General features: G+C 38.6%; 1 protein-coding gene across 1 annotated transcript; it reads right to left on the bottom strand.

Moving 5' to 3' along the window:
• Positions 1 to 79: 79 nt before the first annotated feature.
• On the bottom strand, positions 80 to 25383 carry LOC131775010 (chromatin-remodeling ATPase INO80). Its single transcript, XM_059091107.2, has 43 exons — positions 25227 to 25383; positions 24678 to 24826; positions 23053 to 23165; positions 22704 to 22771; positions 21709 to 21849; positions 21461 to 21572; positions 20577 to 20656; positions 20099 to 20224; positions 19947 to 20000; positions 19077 to 19175; positions 18803 to 18907; positions 18542 to 18623; positions 18042 to 18164; positions 17591 to 17658; positions 17278 to 17344; positions 15377 to 15477; positions 14666 to 14698; positions 14476 to 14556; positions 13811 to 13906; positions 13280 to 13339; positions 12962 to 13027; positions 12189 to 12274; positions 11969 to 12053; positions 11192 to 11309; positions 10503 to 10588; positions 10022 to 10186; positions 9183 to 9282; positions 8611 to 8644; positions 8191 to 8264; positions 7300 to 7390; positions 6930 to 7013; positions 6123 to 6833; positions 5759 to 5888; positions 5373 to 5595; positions 4761 to 4888; positions 4118 to 4212; positions 3823 to 3895; positions 3454 to 3498; positions 2652 to 2765; positions 2391 to 2493; positions 2080 to 2162; positions 1587 to 1830; positions 80 to 1225 (listed from the first exon to the last, which is right to left on the bottom strand). Exons 2-43 carry the CDS (start codon positions 24803 to 24805, stop codon positions 648 to 650), a joined length of 5253 nt encoding a protein of 1750 aa, XP_058947090.2. The 5' UTR covers positions 24806 to 24826; positions 25227 to 25383; the 3' UTR covers positions 80 to 647.
• Between the last annotated feature and the right edge of the window lie 1476 nt (positions 25384 to 26859).

A 26859-nucleotide genomic window follows, 5' to 3' on the forward strand; every position in this document is an offset into this window, starting at 1 on the left:
AATTTCTGGGACGAATATCGCTAAACCAGCACCTCAGCCACGTAGTAGTTAAATAAATTTATTGCCATTTCATTGTGGATAAAAAGAATCAAGACCCACCATGGTGAGGATTTTTATTCAAGCACAGAATATGTCACACAGCCATCATTTTATGATGTCACGCGAAATTTTAAGCATTGCGTGACAAAGGAGACGATAGGACTGTGACATGCTGAGATCGAATGAAGCTACAGTAGTATTAATTGTGATGATCTTTTTTAACTTTCTCGGTGTACCAACAATTAAAACAGGTAGAATAGAAATCAAGATTAATAATTTGACCTGACTCGCCATTCCCGAAATTAACTATTTACACCATACTGTGTTTTCCAGAGGGAAAGATCGTGATGCATGTAAATAGCACAGTTTCCTCCACGAAAAGCTACTCACGTGATAAAGTTTCCCTGTCCAATTTTGTACTGAAAATCAGTGCAATTAAGAAAATTCTATGAAGGAAAACAATGCATTTACTCTTTAAGACTTCCTCAGTAGCTTGATTGTTAAGCAGCATGACTCGACCAGACGATATATTGCATTTCCTTGCTCTTCTACTTAGTTCAGTTCACTTTTGAAGCCTTTCAAATTTTAAGCACAGATCAAGAAAACTTTCATGACGGAGGCGAAGACTGCTGACTGTTAATGCGCGTAGACGCGTGAGATGATGATCTAGCCGGGCTGTTTTCTGCACTTTGAACAGGTGAATATCCAGCTGACGAACTATCATAACGTGCCACTGGATGACTGATGTTGCCATACCCCTGCATGACAGAACCACCGGCACCAAATGCCACTGGACTGGACCGCGCCGGCGGTGGGGTGGGGTTCGGAGTACTTGTCCCTTGGAAAGAGAAGCCGTAGGCGGCGTATGCTGCAGCTGATGCTGCTGCTGCAGCTGCTGATGCCGCAGCAGAGGCAGCAAGGGCTCCACCAGTTCCTCGTCCACGTCCCCGAGAGCGGGATCCTCGAACACTGGAGCTCCCGCGTCCCCTACTAGAGGTGATTCCTCGTCCCCTTCCTCTTCCACGACCGCGGCCTCTGCCTCTTTTTCCAGAGGAATCAGACAGGGCTGGACTGGCGTTTTCGCTTCGGGGATCATCCAAGTCTTCTCCTTCAGGTTTCAAGCTCAGAGGAGTCTCTGTGTTGCTTGGAGGTATATCGACTGACAGATCACCAGAAGCCAACGACACTAGCAACGAAAAGATGAGAGTTTACTGATAAGAACTGATAAGAATGTGTTTTGCGAATGTTACTTACGCCTTACCAAGAAGTTCAAACGGCAAGATATTCTGATTAATTGACTACCTAACCAAAGTTGAAAAAAACGAAAAAACAAAATAACAAAAAAGCAAAAACAAAAACATGGATAGTTTGTCTCTGGTAGTTGAGCCATGCCTTTCACAGCTCTTTTCTAACTCCAAGCCAGTTTTGCAGCTTTGGGGTGACACTCATATCATCCATCAGGCGTTTCCCTCAGAACAAACCCACCCAAATTTTAAATTTAAGTTCGTCCTTTGAATGCGAAATTGAGCATAAGAGTAACAGCTTACCTTCATCTAGACTCAGCACACTGATGTCATCCCCTACGGTACCGTCGCCATCATACGCGTCACCTGTCTTAATACTCAGCCCTTCTCCCGTGATACTACTGGTCTCCGAGGCGGGTTTAGATCCCGACATGGATCCTTCAGGTGCAGGTGGGACCAGCGAGCTTTTGCTCTTACGGCCTTTCTTAGCCTTGACTGGAGGCGCGCCATCGGTGATTTCGATACTCGGGGATAAGCCTTCACCCAACTGGTGAACAAAGCGCAGTTAATTTTAAGAAGTTATAGTCTGAGAATGGCTAGCAGAGCTTGTACAGGTTTTTGTTACACAAATTGATAAAGAGGATCGCTGGTAACCGCTCCCCCGTGTACTGGTCAAGTCTCTTTAACAGTTTGCAGGATGGGGAGGGACCAAGGAAGGATTCAGTAATTTTAAGAGAGGAGGGGGTCAGATTTTGATTCAGAAAACAAAGGTATGTTTATAAGTTGGCATACAAACCTCAACTGGCCCCGTCTTCTTTCGTTTTCGTTCCCTTCTTCGCCGTTGTTCATCAGCTTTCTTTTCAGCTTGCCGCTGAAGAACTGGAGAGATCATAAAGAGTGCACAAGTCAGCTCAGAAGCGACACAAGCCGCATAAGCTTCCCCCTCCCTTGACAGAGCGAACACCGTGCTTGTGAACAGCGAGCAACAACAAGACCACCGTGCGTGGGTCAGTGTCTTTGCAGGTTATCATCTTAAGCGGAATATAATTTCCACAAGTTAACTGATAGCACACCACCATTCACACAATTTCAGTTCCACAGACTTACATTTGCACTCCAGTTCAGCATCATCAAGAAGCAAAGATACCACTTCTTTAGGTTTAAGAGCTTCAGGCTTGAAATGCCCGCCTGAAATCACCATTTTCTGAATCTGAAAGGGGTAGAATAAAATCCATAGAATGATGACATGTAGTCAATTTATCTCCTGTGATCTAGTGACTCTGACTTGCAATTTTCTTCCTATGATTTTTTTTTGGCCAAAAGTCACTGGAAACGACGATATATTAACGAATCAAGAACAATACGAACCTCGCTCTTCTCCTTGGCCCTTTGAAGAATCCTCTCTTCTATAGAACCCTTAGTGACCAGTCTGTACACGGTCACTTGTCGAGTCTGCCCCAGGCGGTGAGCGCGGTCCATGGCCTGAACACAAGAAAATACAATATATAAAATATAAATTAGCAAAAACTTCTTCCCAACGAACATCTAATTTCTCTTGAAAAACCTGTGCGATTCGTTGATTTATCTATATGGCTTTGACATGCAAGTTTCCTTCTGAAGTATAATTCAAAAGCTCATTTAATTACAACATCGATAGAAATTGACTGCAGGTACTAAACCTTCTTGTTCTACACTGATGACTTTCTTGATGATTTCACATTGAAACACCATCACTAATCGTATTACCAAGTAAAAACTAAGTTCTACATTATAATCTCTTTTTTTTTTTCTTTTCATTTTTCACGATAGATAGACAGTACAACAGATGCGACACTGCAACAATACCACAGCTACAGTACAACAATCACATACTAAAACTCCTTCAATTTCAACATTCACACGGCTAAAGAAACTGTGGTTCTGTGTCGGTAGGAGAGTATAACAGGGTAATTTAGTATTATCAACTGAGTTGCTCGTTCCGAGTGTTACCCCAATCGCTCCGACGAAGGGCTAACGCTCGAAACGTCATCTTCTAAACTCCTTACGATGGACAATTTACGTTAACAACTCAGGTGATAAAACTAAATTACCATGTTATACACTGATACCTAACCTGCTTTAAAATGATAAACGCTTCTAACAACAACTTTATTCCTTTACAACACTTTACCTGCTGATCGACTGTAGGATTCCAGTCACTGTCGTAAAAAATTACCTACGTGAAAGAACCAGAGACAAAGCGGTCACTGCATACTTCAATCAACCCTTTAACCCCTTAGAGTGACTAATATCTAATCTCTCCTTACAATATCAGTCCTGGTTCATACATTGAGGTCATGAGAATAAAGGAAGTGATCAATGGCAAGAGAAGCTCTTGATTTTTAAACACATCTCCTTTCCGGCACCTAAGAAAATATGTGGAGAACAGTATGGAGAATATGCATACTGATGTTGGAGTGTAAAGGGCTCACGGTGCTTTTAGAATGGCTCAGCCATCCAAAGTTTTCTCACTGATGATGACCTCTTTTGGTTGTCTTACCGTATCTGCAGCTGTTAGATTGATCCCCAGACCTCCTGCTCGTGTACTCAGTAAAAACACGAAAATGTCCGCACTGAAAGAGAAACGTTTTGGAACTCTGTCAGAACTACGATATTTACCATTCGATGAAGCAGAAAAGGGGAGTTCTTACTCCAAATGCTGTAAAAAGAATACAAGTTTCAGGTTTTCCTTCCTCCAAAAAAAAACCCACACTTTAAATTCTAAATAGACAAGGAACCTTGAGTGAATACGCCTCTGCTTCATATCTGTTTATTTCATTCATCTATTTACTTACTTAGACTGGAAATCAGCCACCATATCTCTCCTGTCTGAGATTTTCGATGAACCATCAAGTCGCATGTACTTGTGCTTACGGTAAGTCATGTACTCCTGTAACGGACACATCAAATGATGGTTCATCAATTCTCACTAACATGTAAGAAGACTTCCATGTATGCTGATAGCAAGAACTTGGCAATAATTTGGTTGGTAAATTTTAGTAGTATATCATATCAATGTAAATTTAAACTGAAATGTTTTCTTTGTTGGTATTGAAATAATTTAATTAAGAAACATACATGGATAAAGTGAAAAAACATTGCAAGATAAGAGAGCTTGTCAGTTTACTATTACACCAATTTACTTTAATAGGGCAACTGAACGCGCAAAAATGTGCGTCGTTATTCCAATGTACAACAGGGCAAAAATACAGACGGAAAGCGGAGCTGCAAAATTGCTGTACTGAACGATCCAAACGTTGATTTTTCCCCTTTTTAGACCTGAATGTTAAACCAACGAACTCTTGTTGGTCACAGGTAAAACTTTTATGGTTTCGTTTGTGTTGTTTTCGTTTTTCGCCGTTAGGGTTTGGGAAAATACTACGCAACTCGCAAATGTCCACGCGAATTTCTCTCGCTATACAAGATCAACAAACCAACCTCTAAGAGATCAATCATCTTCGTCATTTGTGAATAGATTAACACCCTGTGTCCCTGCATCTTCAGTTTGGTCAGTAGTCCGTCCAGAACAGTTAATTTACCACTGTCTGTGATCAACAAGTTACGGTCTACAAAAAAAACCAGATGTGCTCGCGCTTTCAGTGATAAAATAATCACTTTTCGTTTGAGTAACGAAGAATAGGAACCGCTTTTCGATTGAGTATCACAAAACCAAAACCAAAGTCATCACAACAGCACATCAGACGAAAAGAAAAATACCTAAATACCTTTATTAATTAAGAGCCAGTACGAATTCAAAGTAAAACAAACAAACTGTCTAAAGCGCGGGAAAACGCGGGTGACTAAGTCGTGACTGGTTTTAGTTTTGCATCTGATTGGCTAAGAGAGTAGAGCGGGTTTGCTGGGCCAAGAAAAGCAAAATCAATCCAATCTCGGAATACTTTCGACACTCGATTGAAAATTGCTCGAAATCACAATAACCAATCAGAGTCGAGGAACAGTTATTCAAAACTTGAGTAAAGCACGGTCACAAGTCCGTGAACTGAATGCCAAAAAAAATTGCGAATACGTTCTGAGGAATTTTCAACGCACCTGGAATTTGCACGAAGGTCCATCCATTCTGAGGAGTGGCAGCCTCCAGCCCACCAAGAGGAGCAGGGAACAAATGCTTCTTCACGTAGCTGACGTGTTCAAGGTCTGGAGTGCCGTACATCAGGAGGTTCCTGTACAGTTCTGAACCCCCCTGTAACAAGTTCTGAATCTCGTAAGCAGCACTGCGATCACTGCAGCGATAAACATCAGTCCCTGCCGTTACCTGAGGAGGGATTGCAAAAAATCATGAACAACTGAAAATTCTTAAATGAACTCAACAAGTCAAAATTACCATTAGTTTCTTCAAGCTTTAAGCAAAGGCACGCAAACTTCGCGTAACTCACAACAGCCAACTGATCAGCTTCTCGCTCGCAAATTTTACTTACCCTCGGTATGTATGTCGACAAAAATGGTGGCAGAATTGTCGGCTGCAGTGTTCTGTCTATAGGATACACTCTGGGTGCAGTGTTCAATTGAAATCCTTCGGGTAAACTCATCGGCAGCGATGAACCATGCCTATAAAGCAGATGAGCACCGCTAAGATTAGTCATCATGGCTTCCTGTGTAATACCCCATTCACACCAAACCTAGCACATGTTTTAAAGCTGTTTTGTCAAACACGACTAATTTTTTTTTCATAAAGGCTGCTTAAACTAATGGGTCTTGGACTTGGAAAAGGGGTAAATGTGACCCTCATGAAATAAAGCGAACGTTTCCAATAATAATAATCAAAAGATTCTTTTTCGCTACCTCGTGGGGGAGAAGGGATGCAAGTGCTGCACAGATGATACAGATGTTGGCGGAGCCATTTTCCCTGGAGGCGATTGTAGCGGGGGTAATACATGTCCCATGGGAGACCGCTGGGGAGTTCCGCCATGTCCGGGCGGGGAATGTATCGCAGGAGATCCTTGTATTGGGTGAGTGGGCAGCACGTGTCCTGACGAAGGATGGTGCTCTCCTATTGGCAAATCTCCCGGGTGGGACCCATGCGGATTTTGCTGAGTCCATGAAGGTGACAGCGGTACACTATGATGATGTTTGGAAGGTGAAAGCTGCGCAGGGAAGAATGAGTGTCCATAATGTTTCGTTGGGGAAAACGCCCCTGTTGGGGAATGTTTGAGAGGAGAAGGAGGGAGCTTCCCAGTCGGAGATATGACGCTGTGGTGTGGGTGCTGGCTTCTTTGACGAGCATCTTTCCTCTTTGATGGGGAAGTTGGCGATAACGCACGGCTGCTAGATATCCGTCCAGTTCTCGGCGCTCTCAGAGCCTCTTTACCTTTGCTCCTTGCAGGATTGCGATCGTCATCGTCCAAAATGGCCTGAACATTATGAGTCACGTGGGAAGACACTCGTGAGGTGTAGCCAGTGAACACCAACGACGAAAGCACTGAACTGGACCGGATGCTTGGAAAGGACGTGAATGAATCTGGCCAAATGATGAGATCATGTCGACCCAAACACCTGCAAGAGAAAGAGAGTGAAGCTCAAAATAAACTGCTGAAACAATTATTACTAAAAGGAGACAAAATTATTGTATTACGAAGTTGCGCAACCCACCTACTCCTCAGCTTGTCTTGGGCCCAAAATCGTTGATGATGAAGAATAGTAACTTCCTTTAGAAGAACGAGTAAAGTGAACAACCTGAATTTTGAAAATAAGAAACCATTAGCAATAGTGATTTCTAACGAGTTACTCAGTGCCTTACGGAAGTTAGCAGCACTTTGCTTACTAAGCACGGTATAGGTGCGTGAATATTGTGTACAAACATCATTAAAAAGCGAACAGTAACGAGGGAAAACATATGAATTCGTACAAAGTTTTCCAGTACACAGCATTCACATCTACGTATATCCAAAAGGAGTAAAATCTAAAAAGCTACATAGCATTTCAACAAATTTTCCTGGGTTCAAAGATGTGTAAGGCTCACCTATACACGAGTCCCTTCAAAGCCAAAGCTGATAATTGTGCTGGGGACAAATTGATAAATCTTGAAAATGAAAAGCAGTCACTCGGAGGACCTGATAGAAAAGAAACAAGATAGAGACACGGGACAAATCAAGTGAATCGTTTTACAAGGCTAGGATTTCCACTGAAAGGCGTAAACAAAAAAAAAAGGAATAAAGGGGTGAAAGTTTTAAAAGAAACTGAGGTGCTGCGTCGGTAAGGGAACAACAAGATGATTTGATTTTATCAACTGAGTTGTTCATGTAAATTGGCCACCGAAAAGAGTTCATAGAGCTGACGTTTCAGTCAGGCGTTACCCCTTCGTCAGAGCAAATTCTTGCGCAGCCAAATTCACATTATCAGCTCGGTTGATTAAACCAAATTATCCATCATCATCATCATCATCATATTCTTATTTGCCTTGTTTACACAATACAAAAAAATTTTATTTACAGCGGTTATAGCTAGAAGGCGAGGAGACCCAGGAAGCCACCGGGCTTATGGGAGAGCCACCTCACTTACATTAATAAATAAAGTAAAGAAAAAGTGCTGCGAATGTGCGGCTAGGCCAATTCAAGGATTATTTAAGTAAAAACTCTTGCATTTTCGTCTTCATTTTCGTCATCCAATTTTAATTTAAAGCCTCTGTTATAAGGCAAGTTTCAAGTTGCCGTTTCTTGGAAGTTCCGGTTCCTTTACAGGCCTGAGGGAATCATGTGAAACCGTGGAAAAATAATGGGACCATGAGTTAATCTTGATAAAACTTAAATCAATGGAATACTACTGCGCGAATATGTGTGATGTCATTTTGGAAGCACCGAAAGTTATGGTTGGAATTATTCTTTGAAAAGTAGGTTATTTATACCCCACTTACCTGAGAAGTGACTATCATACAAAGAATGATGAATGTACTCTTCGGATCCGATATTCAGCAGATTGTAGAGGATTCTGCAGAGAACGTTATTTAATTCAGTTAAAGGGGAAAATAAGGTGCAAGGGGCTTCATATTTTACCCAGGCCCCTAAAAACCTGAATTCTCTCAACTTATTGCCATATATTTCTTTGACAGAAGCTGTGAGAATCTGTTCACACATCAAACTTTCTGTTCTCTTTTGCTATCTGATTCAAAGCTATGGCGTCGTCTGGCAAAAAGGCGACGAGACATAGGTTTGTATAAAAAGGATTTAAAGCTTTAACAAAGACTTAATGTTTCTTTTAATTCGGTGCAGCCAAAAAAGATAACAAAAATTAAATTACTGCTAAAACAACTTCCGCACGGGGAATCATTACTTACTTCGTTCTACCGGGTGAAGAAGACTCCAGGATGCCTAAAAATTTCAAGTTATCAAACAAATAAGTAAACAACGACAAATGGCACACTTTCTCTTCGACATGAGCATCTTTTTTTTCTTAATGTAAGAACGATTGATTTTAGAGCGAGGGCTGAGAACTCCATAATTGCAGAGTACATGTATGTTGTGTCGTATTTCAAAACTTAAGTATTTCTTTCTGAAATGATTTCAAGTCCTTCCCACATTTTCTTAAAACAGAGCCTCATCAAGCCTGTGGGTAATCAGCATACGTTTTTGCATCTGATAGTGCTTGTGTTTCATCATAAAAACCAGCCTTTGGGCAATAGTACATAAGTTAACCCGTTGATACCCTTTGATACTTTCTTCCTATAACATTCACACATTATCCAGCAAACAGGTAATGAGAACACTCAAACTTATCAGATGGAAGTTGTTATTTAAATCAAAACTAAACTCGTGTAACTGATTTACAAGGAAATGTGTGGCAGGTAGAGGGGGGATTTAACAATCAGCTCTCGGGAGTTAGAGGGTTAACTACATGTGCACCTAGTACCTTCTCGAAATATAAGCTTTGGCAGATGGAATGATGGAATTTCCACATGAATTGGAGAGCGAACGTCCCTTCTCTCAAACAGTTCAGGGTGGTTACAGACCTGAGAGGAGCAAAAGAGCAAAAGTCAAAAGAGGGGAGTGCTTGTCGTGTATTTCAACGGGAACAGTATCCGAAGAATTATTCCTTACTTTTTATTTCGATCTGTTTACTTGAGAACATGAAAGTGAAACATCCGAAACGCAACATAACATAACAAACCATAACAGAACGAAGCGTGAAGATATATCACATCAAACCATAAACGTCTCACTTAATAGCACGCAACAACGTTTATCCAAGTTCATACCAAAACAACTTCGGAAAGGAAGTTGAACGTTAAAATGTTCAAAGAAATGCGTGCGCTGTGATTGGTCAGAACGAGCTCATTATATTTCCATAAAGCACGCGCCTTACGTCACACAAGTGCACTGTTGAGATATAATGCACGCAGCCTACGTCATCGGTACGAGCGCGCGCAATTCACGATACATTTTATAAAAGAAATAAAAAAAAATTGTTCCTCGAGCATTGTTGAGTTATATAAGCACTTGGGAATTTTTAGTGCGAGAAACATGAAAAACTCTCCTACAAAACAAAATGTGGTCATCACACTGAAGAAAACACAAAAATATATATTAGAATATACAATAATATTTATTAGAAAATAGAACAGACATAACATCATCCTTTGAGCAAATTTTACACACACTACTATGACTTATCCAACAAGGTAGGATTTCAAAACCTTCCCAAGCAGTTCAGTGGTTCCCAGTGTCACTCGGTTAAATCTTTTGCATTACCTTTCTGAACTGCATGACCAGGTTCATCAAACTGCTTGTTGTCGCGCTGGTGGATGATGAAGATGTCGACGTGTAAACGAGGTCATCGATGGAAATCTTGTTTTTCACGGCTTGGTACAGCCATCTTTGTCTTGTAGTCAGATGACAAACAAGCTTGATCTCAATCTGGAATCAGAAAGGCTATTAGACTTAACCCTTCACAACCTGACATCAGTGTGCATATTCTCCAAACTGTTCTCTATACACTTCCTAAGGTGCTGACAAGGAGAATTCGTTAGACAATCAAGAGCTTCTTTCAGTCGTTGGTGATCATTTCCCTTATTCTCGTGATCTTAGTATGTGATTCAGGGGTAATATTATTGGAAGAAATTAGATGGTAGACACCCTTGGGCGTTAAAAGGTTTACAAACCTACTGGTATGACAGACAACTCTGTCACTAGTTACTTACTCAGCCATGCATGTTCAAAACAGCTCGTTTACCTTTTCAGAAAGTTCATTCTCTACATCGCGCTTAATCCTCCTTAACATGAAAGGTTTTAAGATCATGTGAAGTCTTGAAAGTTGGTCTAAAAAACAAATGGAAAGAACAGAGAAAGTTGAAAAGGACCTTGTGAATAATCCAAACAACAGATCAACAGAGACAGATGGAAGGAACAGAGACATTTGAAAAATGATATTGTGACTTCCTTTAACTACAGGTCAACCGAGACAAATGGTAAGAACAGAGAAATTTGAAAAAGGAAATTGTGAACACTTTAAATACAGAACAACCGAGACAAATGGTAAGAACAGAGAAATTTGAAAAAGGAAACTGTGAATACTTTGATGAAATTAGAAGATCCTCGCAGCTAAGAACACTACTGAAACGAGTAGTGTAAATAGGACCTGAAAAAAATTCAGGCCCGTACGGGATATGAACCCATGACCTCTGCGATACCGGTGCTACTCGTTTCAGTAGTGTTCTTAGCTGCGAGGATCTTCTAATTTCATCTCTCCACCGCAGTGCAAATATGTGAATGTGAATACTTTCTACAACAGATCAACCAAAGCAAGTTGAAGGAAAAGAGAAATTCAAGAAAGGTAAAGTAACAGATCTGATATCACTATGATAATACTGTTTGTGGTACACTCTGAAGCATATGAACACTCAGTACTGATCTGTGAAATACCTTGGTCAATAGCTGACTTATTTTCTGCATGATTTTCAATGTCCTTTGAGAACCACTCATTGAACTCCTCATGGGAATCAAACAGGGTTGGCATTATGAAGTGAAGCAGTGCCCACAACTGTTAGAAAAAAAAAGTAAAGTGGACACATGAACATCTAACCCTTTAAACACTAACATCACTATGCGTATTCTCCTGACTGTTCACCTTACATTTGCTAAGGTGCTGACAAGGAGACTTTCTGCTGCCATTTATGCAGTCAAAAGGCTGGAGAAACAACAAGAAATGCACCCCAAATATTATGTATCTATTGATGTAATCAAAATGACCACATTTTAACCCTTTACATCCTAATATCAGTATGCATATTCTATATACTGTTCTCCATACATTTTCCTGGGTGAAGATGAGGAGAATTTGTATAAAAAGAGCTTTTTTAGTTGGTGATCATTTCCTTTATTCTCATGACCTTACTATGTGCCTCAGGGGTGATATCATAATAAAGTAAATCTTTATTGAGGATACCCAATTCACCAAAAGAACTTCACAGAGGGGTTCTCCCAACAAATAATAAACTTAGAAAACTCAAAAATGTACAGATAAAGAAAAAAAGGTTATTAATATAATTATTGTGAAGAGAAATTAGATGCAAGTCACTCTTGGAGGTGAAAGAGTTAACAAAACAACTAAAGGTTAATGATAGAAGTGAAAGATACACCTAGGACAATTGCACCACAAAATAGGCGGAAGGTAACACTGTAGCTACTGATAACACAAACCTCAGCCATACTGTTCTGAATGGGTGTTCCTGTCAAAAGAAGTCTGTTCCTGCATGAATAACCAAGTAGAATCTTCCACCGCACACTGTTACATAAAGTAAGATTTTTTCATTAAATTAGACAAATTTTAAGACTCCAGTAATGCAGGACATTTGAGCTAAAACAGCAAGACCACAACTTAACATTTAACATCTAATTGCCATTTGCAAGCATTTCCCACCTGGCACTACTTTTGATTGCTTGAGCTTCATCAAGTACAAGGTACTGCCACTTTATGCGCTGAAAGTATCTCACATCTTGCACAATCTGAACAGGACACAACAATCCATTAGCCATATATATTACCAAATTAAATGAGAGACATGAGATGTTGATAGTGATGAGACATTTATGTACTGCATTATCCACAAGAAGATACTTAAATGCACTTTGCAACACTTCGCAGGGGGGCCTTTGGCCAGACTGCCTCAGACAGTTTAGGAGCCCAGACCACAACACCAGGAGTTACATTCCCTACTCCTTGCAAGAAGGGTGCCAGTTCTTTAACACGTCCTGCTACCCAGTATAGAGAAGAGGCAGGACATGAGAAATACAGTTTATTGTCCTTAACCAGAATGTCTAACCAATTGCAGATATCATAGCAAAGGCAGCAATTAATTTAAGACCCTAATTGTTGGTCTGATCTGAAACTTGAACCTGTGCCTTCCTGCATAGCAGGCTGGGGCTTAGCAGGCTGCCGTTATCATAGATCATAGAGTAGTGGTTGTATAATTAAGCCCATAAAAATCAACAATGAAGACAAAAGTGCTCCAGTTTACATGTCTGTCCAAAGCTCTCTAAACACACATAATCTTTTGTTGAGACGTTTTCAAATTGTTATTGAAAACCATAATGATATAATTTTTGTCATCGGTCATTTAAAAATAATTGGAATACCATGATGCGTAACCTGGACCAAAAAATAAATTGGCACTTGCTGTTTGTTTTACCTACCAATTGGTAGCTTGTTATAAGCACATGGAATGGTGCATTCTCATAGTCATTTATATGAACTTGGTTCTAAACAAGAGAGAAAAATTAGTTGCTTGTTCATGGTAAATTCTAAAGAATAACTGACTTCAAATTTTTCCTGAGTGTCAAAAGTAAGTTAAAGAGCTTTTAAAATGTGTCCATCATAAATAAACAAATGTAACAAGTGCAGCTTTGCAAAATGAAACATAGAGACACTGAAATAAAATTAATTCATAATAAATAAACCGACTGCTTTTTAATTGTTATTTTAGACCTTTGTCAAAGATATAAATAATGTACCTGAGTCCAGTATTTCCTTAGAGATTTTCTGTCACCCTGGTTTCCCCAGTATGGTAACACCTGGAAATTGTAAATTAATAAATGGAAAAATGGAAAAATGAAAAAAAAGGGAAAATAGAAAATGGAGAAAGGAGAAATGAAAATATAACAAAGTGGTAAAAATGAAAATTGAAAATTGGAAATATGACTGTGTAGCACATGCAATGAACATGACATTACAATCACAATAGTTCAGTTATGTTAGGAGACATTTCTCCTCAACAAAGCTCAAAAGCAACAGCTCCATGTAGGAAGATCTGACTTGAGAATTTCGGTTTGATTTGTACATTTTAGTCGAAGCAACTATTTGCTCTCACTTCAACAATTTATTTTTGTCATCACATTGCCTTTAAACTGAGATTCATTTGGATGACACTAAAATCCTTCCATTCAAATGTTGAAAACTGGAACATGACTATTAGTTATAGAGGCTTGAAGCATCACTTTTCACAGTGTTTCTGCACCTCTTCTACACACTTAACTCCCACATACCTTGAATTGTGGAACAAATCTGCTGACTTCCTGCTGCCAGTTGTGCAGTGTGGAAGCTGGAGCAACCACAAGAAATGGACCCCAAATATTATGTGTCTATCGATATAATCAAAATGACCACATTTGAAGTAACAACTTAAGTTATTATTCCTCTTCTACACCATTCTACCATACAAGGGCATTGGAATATAAAACAAAACAAAAACACAAACAGATAGCACAGCAACAAAAATTCCATTTTTCAGGCTTGACTTTTAAAGCAACAAACTTTTAAGCACATAACATTTTGGTTGGTCATAAAATACTTCAATGGTTTTGTTTATGTTGTCTTCATCTTTTTGAACTGGCCATAATCAATCAATACTACGCTCAGTTAGTCTGTATGATGTGTTTCAAAAATTACAAACCAAAATACTAGAAAGTGAAATAGTATCGAAATAATTGTTTCACATGTAACACAAGTGGACATTTTGTTCACATCATCCTTATGGGACTAAGAAAATACTAAACAACTGGAAAAATACCTGTGCATATATTTATTAAATAAGGCAAATTTGTTCCAATCATTCCAAGGAAAAAAATATCAGGTTTGGCTTGTCATATTCAACTCAAAATGACAGAGGAAGTTCACTGGTATATATTTTCATGTGCACAATGAAACTAACCTCTGCTAGATAAGAGAGAAAGGCTATAGACTGCACTGTCTTTCCCAAACCCATCTCATCTGCTAGAATGCCATTAATACCCTATCAGATGAACCAGAACAGGCAAGTTAGACTAGCATAACAAAGAAACATCACCATCAATTCCTGAAGTAGGTATGAAAAATCATAATTACATCAAGCAATGACATACTTGTTCATACAAGTTGATAAGCCAGTTCATTCCCTGCAGAGAAAAACACTTAAACTTAACATCAGAATTCCTTAACAAACACTCTCATATATAAAAACAATAGTAACAACAATAGAATAAATGTGCAAGAAATTGATTTAAAGTAAATTAGCATTTGAAAGGAAGCACACCATTCCAAGATCCATCACATGATTAATTTTTAACAGAATTCTCTCCTTCTCACAGAACAAGAAAATTATTTATGAGAATCATACTATTAAATCATAATTAATGTAGTTAACGACTAGGAGCTATGGTCTCGAGTGTTTTGGCGTTCTTTGGTGGCGTGTTGGCTGTTTGTAGCACTGTTACCTTTGTAGCATTTACCATTGTTCAGGAGCATGGGGGCAGATTCCTGTCCAGTGGTATGTTGCTTTGGTGCATGCGCAGGCCATGGACCTACATTTTGTTTGCAATGTACTCTAAGCTTTGTTAGCGTGGCATGGCGTGGCATTCTAGTAGCGTAGCATTTCTCTTGGTTCCCCTCCCTCCCTCTGCTTTTTTGGTTTAGGGTCTCCCCCTCCTTCCTGGGATTTTTTTTTCCTTGTTTCAGCCTCGGTATGACATGGTCACCCAACCTTCACTTTCACAAAGGCACCAAACTCAATAGGCAGGCAAACATAAGTACATGTAAGTTTAAAACTCAGAACATGTTATAGCATGGCTGTTTACCTTAAGCTGGTATGATTTAAGTTCTCCTTCAAAGACTGTTGGTTGTGGATGAGCTTCATCCATATTTATTGAGGGATCTGCTAAGCTATAACTCTGGTCAACTACAGAGAAAAAAAAAACAAAGGTGATTTCCATTAATGAATCTAATGTACTGGTCAGCAGAAGGTCATAGCTTTAACTCCCAATGAAAAGACTTGGAAGTTCTTTTCTTCCCAAGAGTATGGATTGGCAGTAATGCAATCCCCAGCTGTAAGAGATGATCTGTCCCCCAGTTGTTCAGAAGGTGGATAATGCTGTCCACTGGAGAAAAAGCTATCCAGTTGATAGCCCAGTTTGTTCAGTTGACACTTAACCACATGATAACAAATCATCTGTTGGAGAGAATTATCCACCCTTTATCAACTGGGCCCTAAGTGCTTCAACTCTAAACTAGAAGGACTGGATACATGTACAAGTCCTGTCGTGTTGGGCAATACCGTAAATGTCCATGTATAAGCCGCACTTTTTTTCACAAAATTGAAGCCAAAAATCAAGGGTGCAGCTTATCCATGGATACATCTGTGTTTGGAGTTCTCAAAAACCTAATTAATATTCATAAAACTTCTTAAGGTGCCAAGAAATAAACATAAAAGAAACTGAGAGCGTGTTGCTGTAGTTTATTGATTTTTTCGTTGAGTGGTGGCTCCACTCTTGCTCTCCAAGATTCTTTCAAGCAATTAATTTTCACTTTACTCAAACAACTAATGTGGGAAGATGACTCCAATTCTGATCCATTTGCTGGCATAGATGAGGACGAGGATGTGGACTTGCTTTACGCTGATAGTTTTGAACAGCAACAAGCAAAAATTGACCCAAGGCTATGAGAATCTCTTTGGAGATAGTGATAGCGAGGACTTTTATGGCTTTTAACGATAAACACTGACTTTATCAGATCTTCACATGAAGAACAGTACCAGTAACCTAGAGTATTGTAATATCAATTAATGAAATAGGAACTGAAATGATTGCATCAGCACGCGTGCTTTCTGTTTAGGCCCAGATGATGGCCAGGCCTTGACCCAGACTCCTCCCAACATTTTTAAAAAAAATGTTAAAAAGCTTGGCTACTAAGCACTTGTTGTTTATTGTTTTTCAATGCCAAAGGAATTTCAACTTTATGCCGTGTTTCAAAGTGATAATCTTGAAAAATCAGATTGAAAGAGCATTTTAAGTTAAAGATGGTGTAAATTCCAATGAGAAAGAAGGTATGACAAATGAAATTTTGCTTTCTTTAGACTTGATAAATGTGAACGATAGCCATAACTTCTATGTTGGTGTTTCAAAACCTTGATTGTTTGTAGCAATACAACTCTACCAAAACTTCAAACTGTATTGTTTTTATTTTTTTTCCAAATTCTGCACTTCCAAATCGGGGGTGCGGCTTATCTACAGATGCAGCTTATACATGGACGTTTACGGTACACTTGACTCCCACATTGTCTCAATACATCCACAAGTTTAAAGGGGTACCACAAAACTGTGAAACTGTGAAACTGTGACAGGTGTGCTGCATGATGCTGGTAGGTAACCTGCCATGAACTTGCATTCCTAAAGGAATTTACAAAAATCCTTATTCTCCTTATCCTTATTCTCTTCTCTGGCAGCTACAAGTAGCCTGGTATTGAGACCCTATCTCAGTTGTCTTGAACAACATTAGTCAGTTGGGGGATTACTGGTGTATTGTATCCTTGATTACAAATTATCATATTGATCTCTTTATATAATAATGTGGTACTTTCAAAATTTTGATACAAATATCTTTGTTTTAACCCCATCTGGTTACCCTAAAAATAGTTAACAAAATTATACACATGTACACAAAAACAGAGCATAGATGGAAAAAACAACAACAGCAGACTTACAAAATGCTTGTGACATTGAAACCTTTTTACCAGATTCTTGTTGGAAATTAGCATCAAAATCTCTTGTCTAAAAGAAAAAAATTCCATTATGACATAGACATCAAGACTAATATCTGAATTATGGACAAAAGAACAAACCCACATTGCAAATTCTAATGAAAAGATAAAATTGCACAGTCTTTGATACCAACACCAAATAGTAAATGATATGAGGGTACTACTGAAAAAATTCAAAAGCAACCATTCTGACCACAAAATTATATATTGACAACTGTCTAAGCATAATGACGTGACCACCAACTAAGCATCATACCCGGGCCTCCTGATCTTGAATAGCTCTCTGTGCATTTGACAGAGCTTGAGACTTCATTTCATCAGCATCTGAAAAATTATTGTGACAAGAAATTCAGGATGGATTGTGTGATTTACCCCACTATTTCTACTAAACTGCCCAATACTCTACAGATCAGTAAACATGTAGGAACCAAAATCTGAACTCTCATATCAGACTGAAGTTATTGCAATCACTATCATGAAAATTTGTCTTTGAAGGAAAAGCACTAAGCTGTTTTTCTTGTTTTGTGTGTCTGATCAATCAATAGTGTACAAGAAATAAAATATTTGCACACAATCCAACATCAAAAAAATTTATCAAAAAAATTCAACCATCTCTAGAGAGAAACCAAATAATAGTTCGAGCAGCAATAAAACGAGTGATTTCCCACGTCGATTGACTGTTTCTACTTCACACACAATTTTCTTACCATATGTATCAGCATTCTCCATATCAATCAGCACTCCACCAAGGACCATCTTCACACTCTGTTTTGCTGATGGTTCATCCAATTTTTTCAAAATCTCCTGCGTGCCTTCATCAGGCTGTGAACCTGGAAATGGTTACGAACAAAGCTTCAAGTGAACACTTCCTGTTAAAACTACAACTTACAGGGTGCTTCAATATTAAACTGCAATCAAAACATCACATATAAAGGCAAGCAGCAGGCAGCAGGTTTTGTGAAGCCTTGCTCTCTTGGCACTGCTCTTGGCTTCTTAAATGAACCTGAAGCAAGCAGTTTTCAACTTAAATGAAACAAAAATCAGGGATTCAAATTCAACTGGCTAATGTAGAGTTCTATTAGGAATTCAAATGCAAGGCACCTCTAATTGTGGCTAAAACAGTTCCCAGCATGGATGAAATATTGTAATCAACATTGTCGCAAAGTGAAGTTTTGCCAAAACATGGTATTTTAAAAAGAAAACCTACCCTTCAATTTTTTGCTCATAAAATGAGCATAAAGCTCAGTCTGTGTGATTAAGAAATTCAGTTTCCGCTGTTGTCTGCGTACCTAGGAAATCAAATAATAATAATAATGATAATACAATAAATGACAGTAAAATTTCTTTAACCCATTCCTGACACAATATGAAATTCTGGAAGGTAACATACACCTACATTTCCAGTTGTAATTGCAACAAGAGAAGTGCACTTTTAGCCCTGTTTGAAAAATCTAGCAATCACTGTTACCTCTCTGAATTCATCATCCAGCTTCCGTTGTTCCTGAGCCTCTTTTTCTGCCCTTTTCCTGTGTTCTTTCTCAACTTTCTCATATTTCCTCCAATAAACTAGCATCTGAAAAAGGAATATTATCACAATTATCAAGACAATAATTCATTTCAGATCAGTTGATTTGGAAATACACTTACGATGCAGACTGAAAAAATTATGCCACAGAAAGTTTGAAGTGAGTTCCTTTAGCATACGAATTGTTTAATTTTGACAAAGCCCCACAAAAATATACCTCTCTTGAGAGCCTCCTAGCCTTTGGAGCAGTCTGTTGAGTAACCTTCTGAGATCTTTGTGCTTCTTTCCGCATCTCTTTCTGGCACAGCTGAGCAAGCTGCAACAAAGAGTTCATGTTTTAACCCTTCAACTCCCAAGATCTCATCAGTAATTCTCCTTACCATCTGCCATTTAGTTCTTGTAATGTAAGTTTGGAGAATTTGGTATTGGATCAATTTATAATCCCCTCACTGATATTTTTCTTTTTTATCATCACTTGTCTGCTTGATATTGTATTGATATTGCAAGGAGAAATTCTGTCTTGGTCTCTCATGAAGGTAAAAGGATTAAGTGTGGTGAGACTGTCTTCCGAATGGAGCCAAGCTCACATTAAAAAGTTAACACTTTTGTTCTTAATACAGTTGAGATTTTTTGGCTTCTGTTCTTACAAAGCTGATCTGTGCAAGTTTCCAGCCCTTGTGTACAAACATGCATGTCTGTACTCAGCAAATTTTGAAAAATTGTATGAAAATTGCATGTAGTTTGGGGTGCCTCTGATAACCAAGTATTATAGATGTGATTTCATGATCTAGACATGATACATACAAGCTTGAAAGTTTATGGTGTGTCTTATAACCAAGTGTACCTTGTACATCAGTAAAAAAATGGTACTTATACTTTGTGCATCAAGCCACCCCCAGGCCTGTTTCAAATCAGTCAGGCAACTAAGAAATATTACAGCCACATCAGAGAGGAAATTTGTTCAATGTCATGACCACTCACAAAATTACAGTACCCATTTTAGTAAATTTTGACTTCTGGTTCAAAAAACCAGACCTTTTGCATTCATGTCCCAGCTCCCTCACAAGTATGGGCAACATCAGCTCACCTTTTTGCAGTTTTGAAGCATGTTGTTCCTCGCAGAAGACTTTTGTCTATGAGCCTAAAGAAACAGGAACCAAATTCAGCAATGTAAGTTAATAAACGGAAATAGAGAAAACCCAACACACAAAACACCATGAGCCAAATAATCTGGCATACCCTTGGTATCTCCTTCCTGACTATCAAAGCCCACAGTTTCCGCCGTTTAGCATCAGCTTCCTTGCGACGTATCAGAGTTCTCTTGATAAGTTTTTCTTCCATTGTCAGCTGCCTCTGATCATCATCCTATCAACAGACATTTCTGCAATTAGAGCTTTTAGCACAAAATCTACACGGTGTCAACACACAATTGCACAAAAGTGTTGGACCTTGATTTTCCTAGATAAGCCACTGAGAGACAGAAACCCCTTGTCGCTGCCACAACATGCTTTGACTTGCACATGAACATTGCACCCACCCAACTAAAACTTTGTGACAAAAAAAATCGGCACAATTTCTCAGAGGAAGAAGTCTGGGCAGAGGAAAAACCATACTTTTTCATGAAGATTGGCTGCCTTTGCTCACAGGGTACAATAGTACAAAGCAACTGGATTTTCTTCCCTCAGAATGGAAAAACAGCTGTTGGCCTCAAACTTACCAAATCATCAGAATTCCTCTTTTTCTTTTTAACTTTCACTTTATCCTTCTCCTTCTTTTCCTTTGAAAGTTTTACCTTACCTACAACATACAAATCATTTGTTTGTAAGAAATCAGCAGTAATGGACATGAGTGAGTACAAACACTATTCACTTTAACTGCTCTACAGGTTGGTCTGAATTGGTTAACCTAGTGTTTCCTAGCACAACAGAGTGGACTGTATCATGGAGCATGGAAACCTTGCCAGAGATTTATTCTGCAGACTGGCAGTGATCTGTGTTCTGCAGGTAAAACCCTATATTAAGATGAGTGAAATTTCTGCCACTAAGTGCTGTGATGCATTGCTCCCATAGAAGAAATATTACAAGGAAAGCAACACAACACAGGGGGAACTACATGGCATTTGATAAGAAACAGGGTTTTTATTGGCCCAGTATTCCCTTACTAGATTTCAATGTAAAAATTGTTTTTAATTGGGGTAGAAAACACTCTTCTGTTACTAAGCTGAATGTTGACCATGTTCATAGCAGGATATTTCAAAACAGTCCAAAATACAGAACATGAACTGACTTTTGTGCAATATTTTTAGGCAGGTTTTATTTTCTGAGGAAAATTATTTTTGTAGATTAAGGGAGGTCTTCAAAATAAGATTATGCAAAATCTTAACCCTTTAAATCCTAAGTCTTCCAACATCTAATTTCTCCTTACAGTTATGCTACTGAATCATTCACTGAAAAAAATGAGAATATATAAAAAGATCCCCAATCTAAGAAGCTTTGACTGTTAAAGGACTTCTCCTTACTGGGAACAAAGACAGAAAAAGGATACTGATGCAAGGGTGTAAAGGTTTTAAGCTATTCAGTATCTTGTGTTATATGTACATACTATCTTTCAACTTCTTTCTTTTGAGCTTCTTTAATCCAGCTTGTTTCTGATGGTCATTGTACTTGTCTTGGTCTGAAAGCAAGCTTGCACTGTAATGTTGGTATCTCGAAAGCTGGAAACAGTGGAAAAGAAACTGTCACATATGAAGATAAGTTGGCTGCAAATACAATTCATCTAAACTAACTCATAGAAAGAAGTGAGCTTCAGCGAGGAGTGTACACCTGATCATGTCCATCAAAACAACTTACATCTTTGTCAACATGGTACATCTGTTGGGCAACTTTTTGCTGCTTGTGTAGCCAAAGCATCTCCTGAAGATCTTCTTCCGTTAGTGGTGCCTCATCATCCTCATCACATGAGGTGTCAGAACTGTCACTCAGAAGCACCTCCTAATAGAAAACTTGACATATATGTATGGTCTAAAGCATAATAAATAAATGTAGATGCAATTAATCGTTTAACCATTCAACCAAGGGTGGATAAATTTTTCTATGACCTCTTTCTTGTTGTCAAATCTGTTGATCGCCAATTGGCAACTTTTGTCTTTATTTTAGTTGACAAATATATTTTTCACTCGCCACGGTCACCATATAATTATTGCAATGTGGAACACTGTTGTGAGTAATTTTTAAGAAGTAGTACAATTTTCTTACAATGGAATAAAACCTTGTGGTAATAGTTAGCTGGTAGGGGGGGAGGGGGCAGGGGGGAGGGGGCAGGGGGAAGGGGCAATCACCAAAGAGCTGGACAAGGATAAATGCTTATATACTTTTTTATGAAACTTTGTTATAATTTGATTTTCTCCCCACTGGTACTTTAACTTTTCCTTTGGCTTTGCCCATAATTGTGGGTGATAGTAAGTATGACAAAAAAACAAAAATTTTGAACCAATGAAAAAAATTATCCACAGTTAAAGATATCAGGACGCTTCCAAGATCTCGTTAGTAATTGGCCTTACTGTCTGCCAAACAATACCTATGATATTAGTTCTGAGAATTTAGTATTGGATCAACTAACAACTTCCTAACTGATATTTTTCCTTATTCTTATCTTATTGTTATTCTTGTCTGCTTGATACTGTATTGATAATGTAAGGAGAAATTTTATCTATGTCACTAACAGCAGTTAAAAGGTTAAAACTTTTAAGCTAGGACTTCCTAACAGCTCTTACTGATTGGAGACTGATAAAAAGGGATGAAGTGCTTGATAGACTTAAAAAAATCACCCAGAAGTTCTCTAGTACCTTCAACCATCTCCTATCTTTCTTCACTTTACTGAAGTTGTACAATCTTGTTTTGTCAATTCGCAACTCTGAATGTAACAAAACAAATCACCTTAGTAAAGACAATTGTATCTCTTTATTAATAAACAAACATATAAAAGGTTCAAACCCAGAGTTTTCAACTTGTTATACAAAATTTGTAAAGAACATTTCAAGATACACATAAATGATATGAAATTCATACACGTTTTAGAGACAAGATATGTCAAGTCAAATTCTTTTTAGAATCTGTAGTGTAATCTTCCAGTTTTTGAGAACTTAACAACCTTTAGTTTTACATCACAAGGTCTAAAACAAAAGAGTAACTCACCATCATGACTCAAACATCCATTTAACGTCAATCCATTGCTGGTGCCATTTAAAAGACTGTCACCTTTTAAGGAGACTTCCTTTTCATTATCACTCAATTCACTTTCATCATCACTAAGGGAGTAAGAAAAAGTAAACATCATTTTAAACACCAAGGAAACAGTTGATTTAATCTTCCTGGACACTACAAAAAAGAATTTCAGAGCTCTCAGATTTCAAGTTTTGCCTCACAAAATTACCACTGGATAAGACTCACAGGAAATTGTGTAGTACCCAAATCTATCCTTGCAAATACACCTCATATGACCTTTTGAATAGTTTAAAAAACAAAAAAGCCACCAAGATGTCTCAAATTGCAAGTTAAGTTCTGTCACACTGGTTTTTTTTAACACTAGGCAAGTGGCTCACACTTTCACGGCTTAAACTAGTATCTATAACATAGAGTAACTTGAAGTAGTGCCCCCCATATTGTTACTGTTGTGCCTAAGAGTCTTGTACATGTAACTCCTTTTGTTGCTTTTGCAACTGTCTGTATCATTGTGACCAGGAGTATTGCACCCCTTATGGCTGCTACAGCATCTAGTAGTATTGCTACTCCTGTACCACTGCTATTACGCGAACACAACATGCTGATTCCTTCTAGAACTCAAACACCAGATTTTTGATTCAGAATTCAGAAACTTCACCAATAGCCCACTGCTTGTCCCACTCACGAACATATCTATATTAACCCAACTCACAAGCCAGCCTCGATGACAATTGGTAATTTAGCATTATCAACTGAGTTGATATCATAAATTGGCCACTGTAAAGAGTTACAAAGCTAGTTTTGCCCGCTCAAGTAACCAAGCAGAACATAGAATTTCCTTTACGTTGTCCATGGGCACTGCTAGTTTTAAATAACTCATCATATTCAACAAATGTATCTTTTCTTAAGTTTCCAAATCCTGCTCCTAGCTCTTTATTAAACCAGTATCTTTTTTGTAGTGCCTTGCACAAAGACACCTTACTTTCAGGCACACATTTTGACCATTTGTTAGGCATTACACCGATGAATTACAAAACCTTGGAATATCTGTGGAGTGGGTTTCAAGCAGAATAAAAACTGGTTTACATGTCTATAATAGGTAAACCTTGAATATTCACTTTACATCCCATTTATTTAACATGAAAATTAAACAAATGAAATTATATCGCAATTTTATGTTTTGTAGGATCTAATATGGTTGATCCAATTACATGCCGAAAACAACTTTAATGGTAGAATGATAAGTGCTAAACTAACGGAGAAAGTCTGCCAAGAAAATGTTACTATCTGACAAAAATTTACAACCAGGGTGTATAAATAAACACCTCGGACTGGCTCACATTCAATTCTCACTCTACAGGAAGAACTGAATCTATCACAGTCAATCAGATTGAGGTGTAGCCGTCCGTTACTCAAAGCTGAATTAATACGAGCATTTTCTATTATGATTGGCAAAGCCTCTTCATTTAAGTCCAAACTTTATTTTGTCTTCCTCACCTGTTACACTTGTGCCTATTCTGTTTCATACTCTGCCAAGTTTGATTTATCCATTAACAACAATTCCCAACTTTTTTACTTTATTTGTGCACATTTATTACCTTATGGTTGACAAGTAAGGATCTGTGAAGACGCCTTCTAAGTAAGTGAGGAGAGGATCCAAACGGAGAGCTTTTTCCAAGTGTTGCACATGAAGAGGGGGTGCAAGAGATGATTGGGGGGATGCCATGGAAACAAAGCCAAGTAAAACCTGAAAATGATGACATGGAGAAGATAATTTGGGATTTTATAGAGAGGGGAATATCGGAAGAAGGCGATCGTGACGTGAATTACATTTCAGATTTGCCATCAACTTTCGCTTCTCGTGGTCAAACGTGTGTAAAGTTCCTGAAACTTGTCCCGGAGATTACGATTGAAAGGCAGTCAAGAACAGAGCTTACTTGGTAAAGAGTGCCACATTGTGCCTCAAAGTAATTAGTTGTTCGAGCAAGTCGAGCCACAACGCACCTTTCAACAAGAAACTAAACGATTCCTTTCAAGAAGACTCCTTTGTGCGAATGTAAAATAAGAGACAGTCCAACGTACGGAAAACAAACGAAAATTCCAGTGAAATAAGTGTGAGAAAGAAGGCGACACGAAACAACGCTTACCCGTGGTCAACTGGTCTGTTCTCGCCACATATTCGAAGAAATTTTACTTTGTGAAACCATATCCACCCCACTTCAACTCGCTCCGCTGTTATGGCGGATTTGGTCCGTCGTGTTGGCAAAATGCTTGCAATGCGGCCCATGACCATCATTCCCCTTCGCAGGGGGCCCTCCGCCATTTACAATAACTTTACTACGCATGTTCAAGTTCGCGCTCAATGAAACCGCGTAACCTGGGAGCTACGTTTAGAGGTACAAAGGTTTAGAGGTTTAAATTTCGGGTACGGTTAAAAGCCCACGATTTTTACAACTGAAAGGATTGAAATAAGTATTATTAGAATATTCCCTTCATAAAAATTGCTTCCTTCTCTAATTTTTTGACAAAAATCTCTGGATAAAGAAAAAAAAAATACAAGGTTAGGTCAATACAAAAACACTTGAAAGTAGTCCAGGCGTTCAGTTTGGTTAGTAAAACAGAGCGCAATAGAAAAATTAAAAGAGCACTATAATATCGGCGGATCGAAAAAGGTGGTAGGCTTGATTCGAGTCGAAAAAAGAAGGGTGGTTTGGATCATACGATCCTTACAAGACCCGACCTTTCTTCCCTCCGTTGTTCAACCCGATTCAAACCTTACACTTTTTTTTCCTCCACCGCTACTGTCATGCCTTTAATTTAACTGTGGAGCTCCTTTCGTTTAACTGAAGGCCTGGACCAGGCTAACTTTGATCAGATATGAACTCCATTAAGGGCTTTGCGCGGTGACCAAGGCAGCAAGTTTGATCAGCGTATTTGATAATTTTTTTTCAACTATCAAATTCGTGACTTGGGCTATCGTCAAATTTATTTTTACCAATAACTTCTCTTCGTTTTACTAGGATCCACCTTTCAATGGCGCTTTCTATGGATGTAATCGAAGAGAGACACTCCGAACTCCCTGGTGCGCGTGTGCATTTGTTACCAACTCTCACTTTTCTCTCAAGGAGCTGATTTTAGTGTTCACAGTTCTCTGAAATGAAAAAAAAAAATTGCGAGTCAAATTTCTACCTCACAGAAGAGAAAAAGGAAACTAATCTGTTCTTTTGAATTCTGCTGTTTGCATGCGGCAACCGCGCCTTCCTCTCCAATTAAACTGAAGTCTCCATCTCGTTCTATAAATGCAAATGAGCTTTCGCTCTGTCTATTCTTATCGAAAATAGCAGCTAATTCCTTTCCTGGATATTTCCCAGTCCGTTTTGTTGCGAGATTAAAGTAATTTTTCAGTTAACAGGTCTTAACCGCAGTTGAGAAAAATGTTTGCGTTTGCAGTTATGACGCAATGATAACGTAACAGTCACTTACATACCTATTAAGGAAAACGCGCGTCGTGCCGTTTCACGCTACGAGCATGTTCTGCGTTTCACGCCATGAATACGATTGCAAATTGAATTTAAATCTTGTCTTTTTCAGCCTCGTGTAGTAAAAGTATTACTAATTTGCCAACAATAGGGCAGTTTTAAAATGATTTCCTCTTGAATTCGCCCAATTCAGACCCGCAGGAACGTAATTTGAAGTGTGTAGAGCCAACTAAACATAATTCTTTAGGCTCTGGGGAGTCTGGGTAGTTTGGTATTATCAACTGAGTTAATAACGGAAATA

This window comes from Pocillopora verrucosa, chromosome 7, assembly GCF_036669915.1.
Source record: "Pocillopora verrucosa isolate sample1 chromosome 7, ASM3666991v2, whole genome shotgun sequence".
In the NCBI taxonomy this organism is placed as follows: Eukaryota; Metazoa; Cnidaria; class Anthozoa; order Scleractinia; family Pocilloporidae; genus Pocillopora; species Pocillopora verrucosa.

What these genes read in the sequence shown, in the direction of transcription:
- LOC131775010 (XM_059091107.2), bottom strand. Translation starts at nt 24,805, where the DNA reads ATGGCATCCCCCCAATCATCTCTTGCACCCCCTCTTCATGTGCAACAC. An exon ending in TGCTTCAAAACTGCAAAAAG is followed by an intron (nt 19,176 to 19,946) that starts GTGAGCTGATGT and finishes TCTTTGTTGCAG; the next exon opens with CTTGCTCAGCTGTGCCAGAA. An exon ending in AGATGATTGATCTCTTAGAG is followed by an intron (nt 4,213 to 4,760) that starts GTTGGTTTGTTG and finishes TGTCCGTTACAG; the next exon opens with GAGTACATGACTTACCGTAA.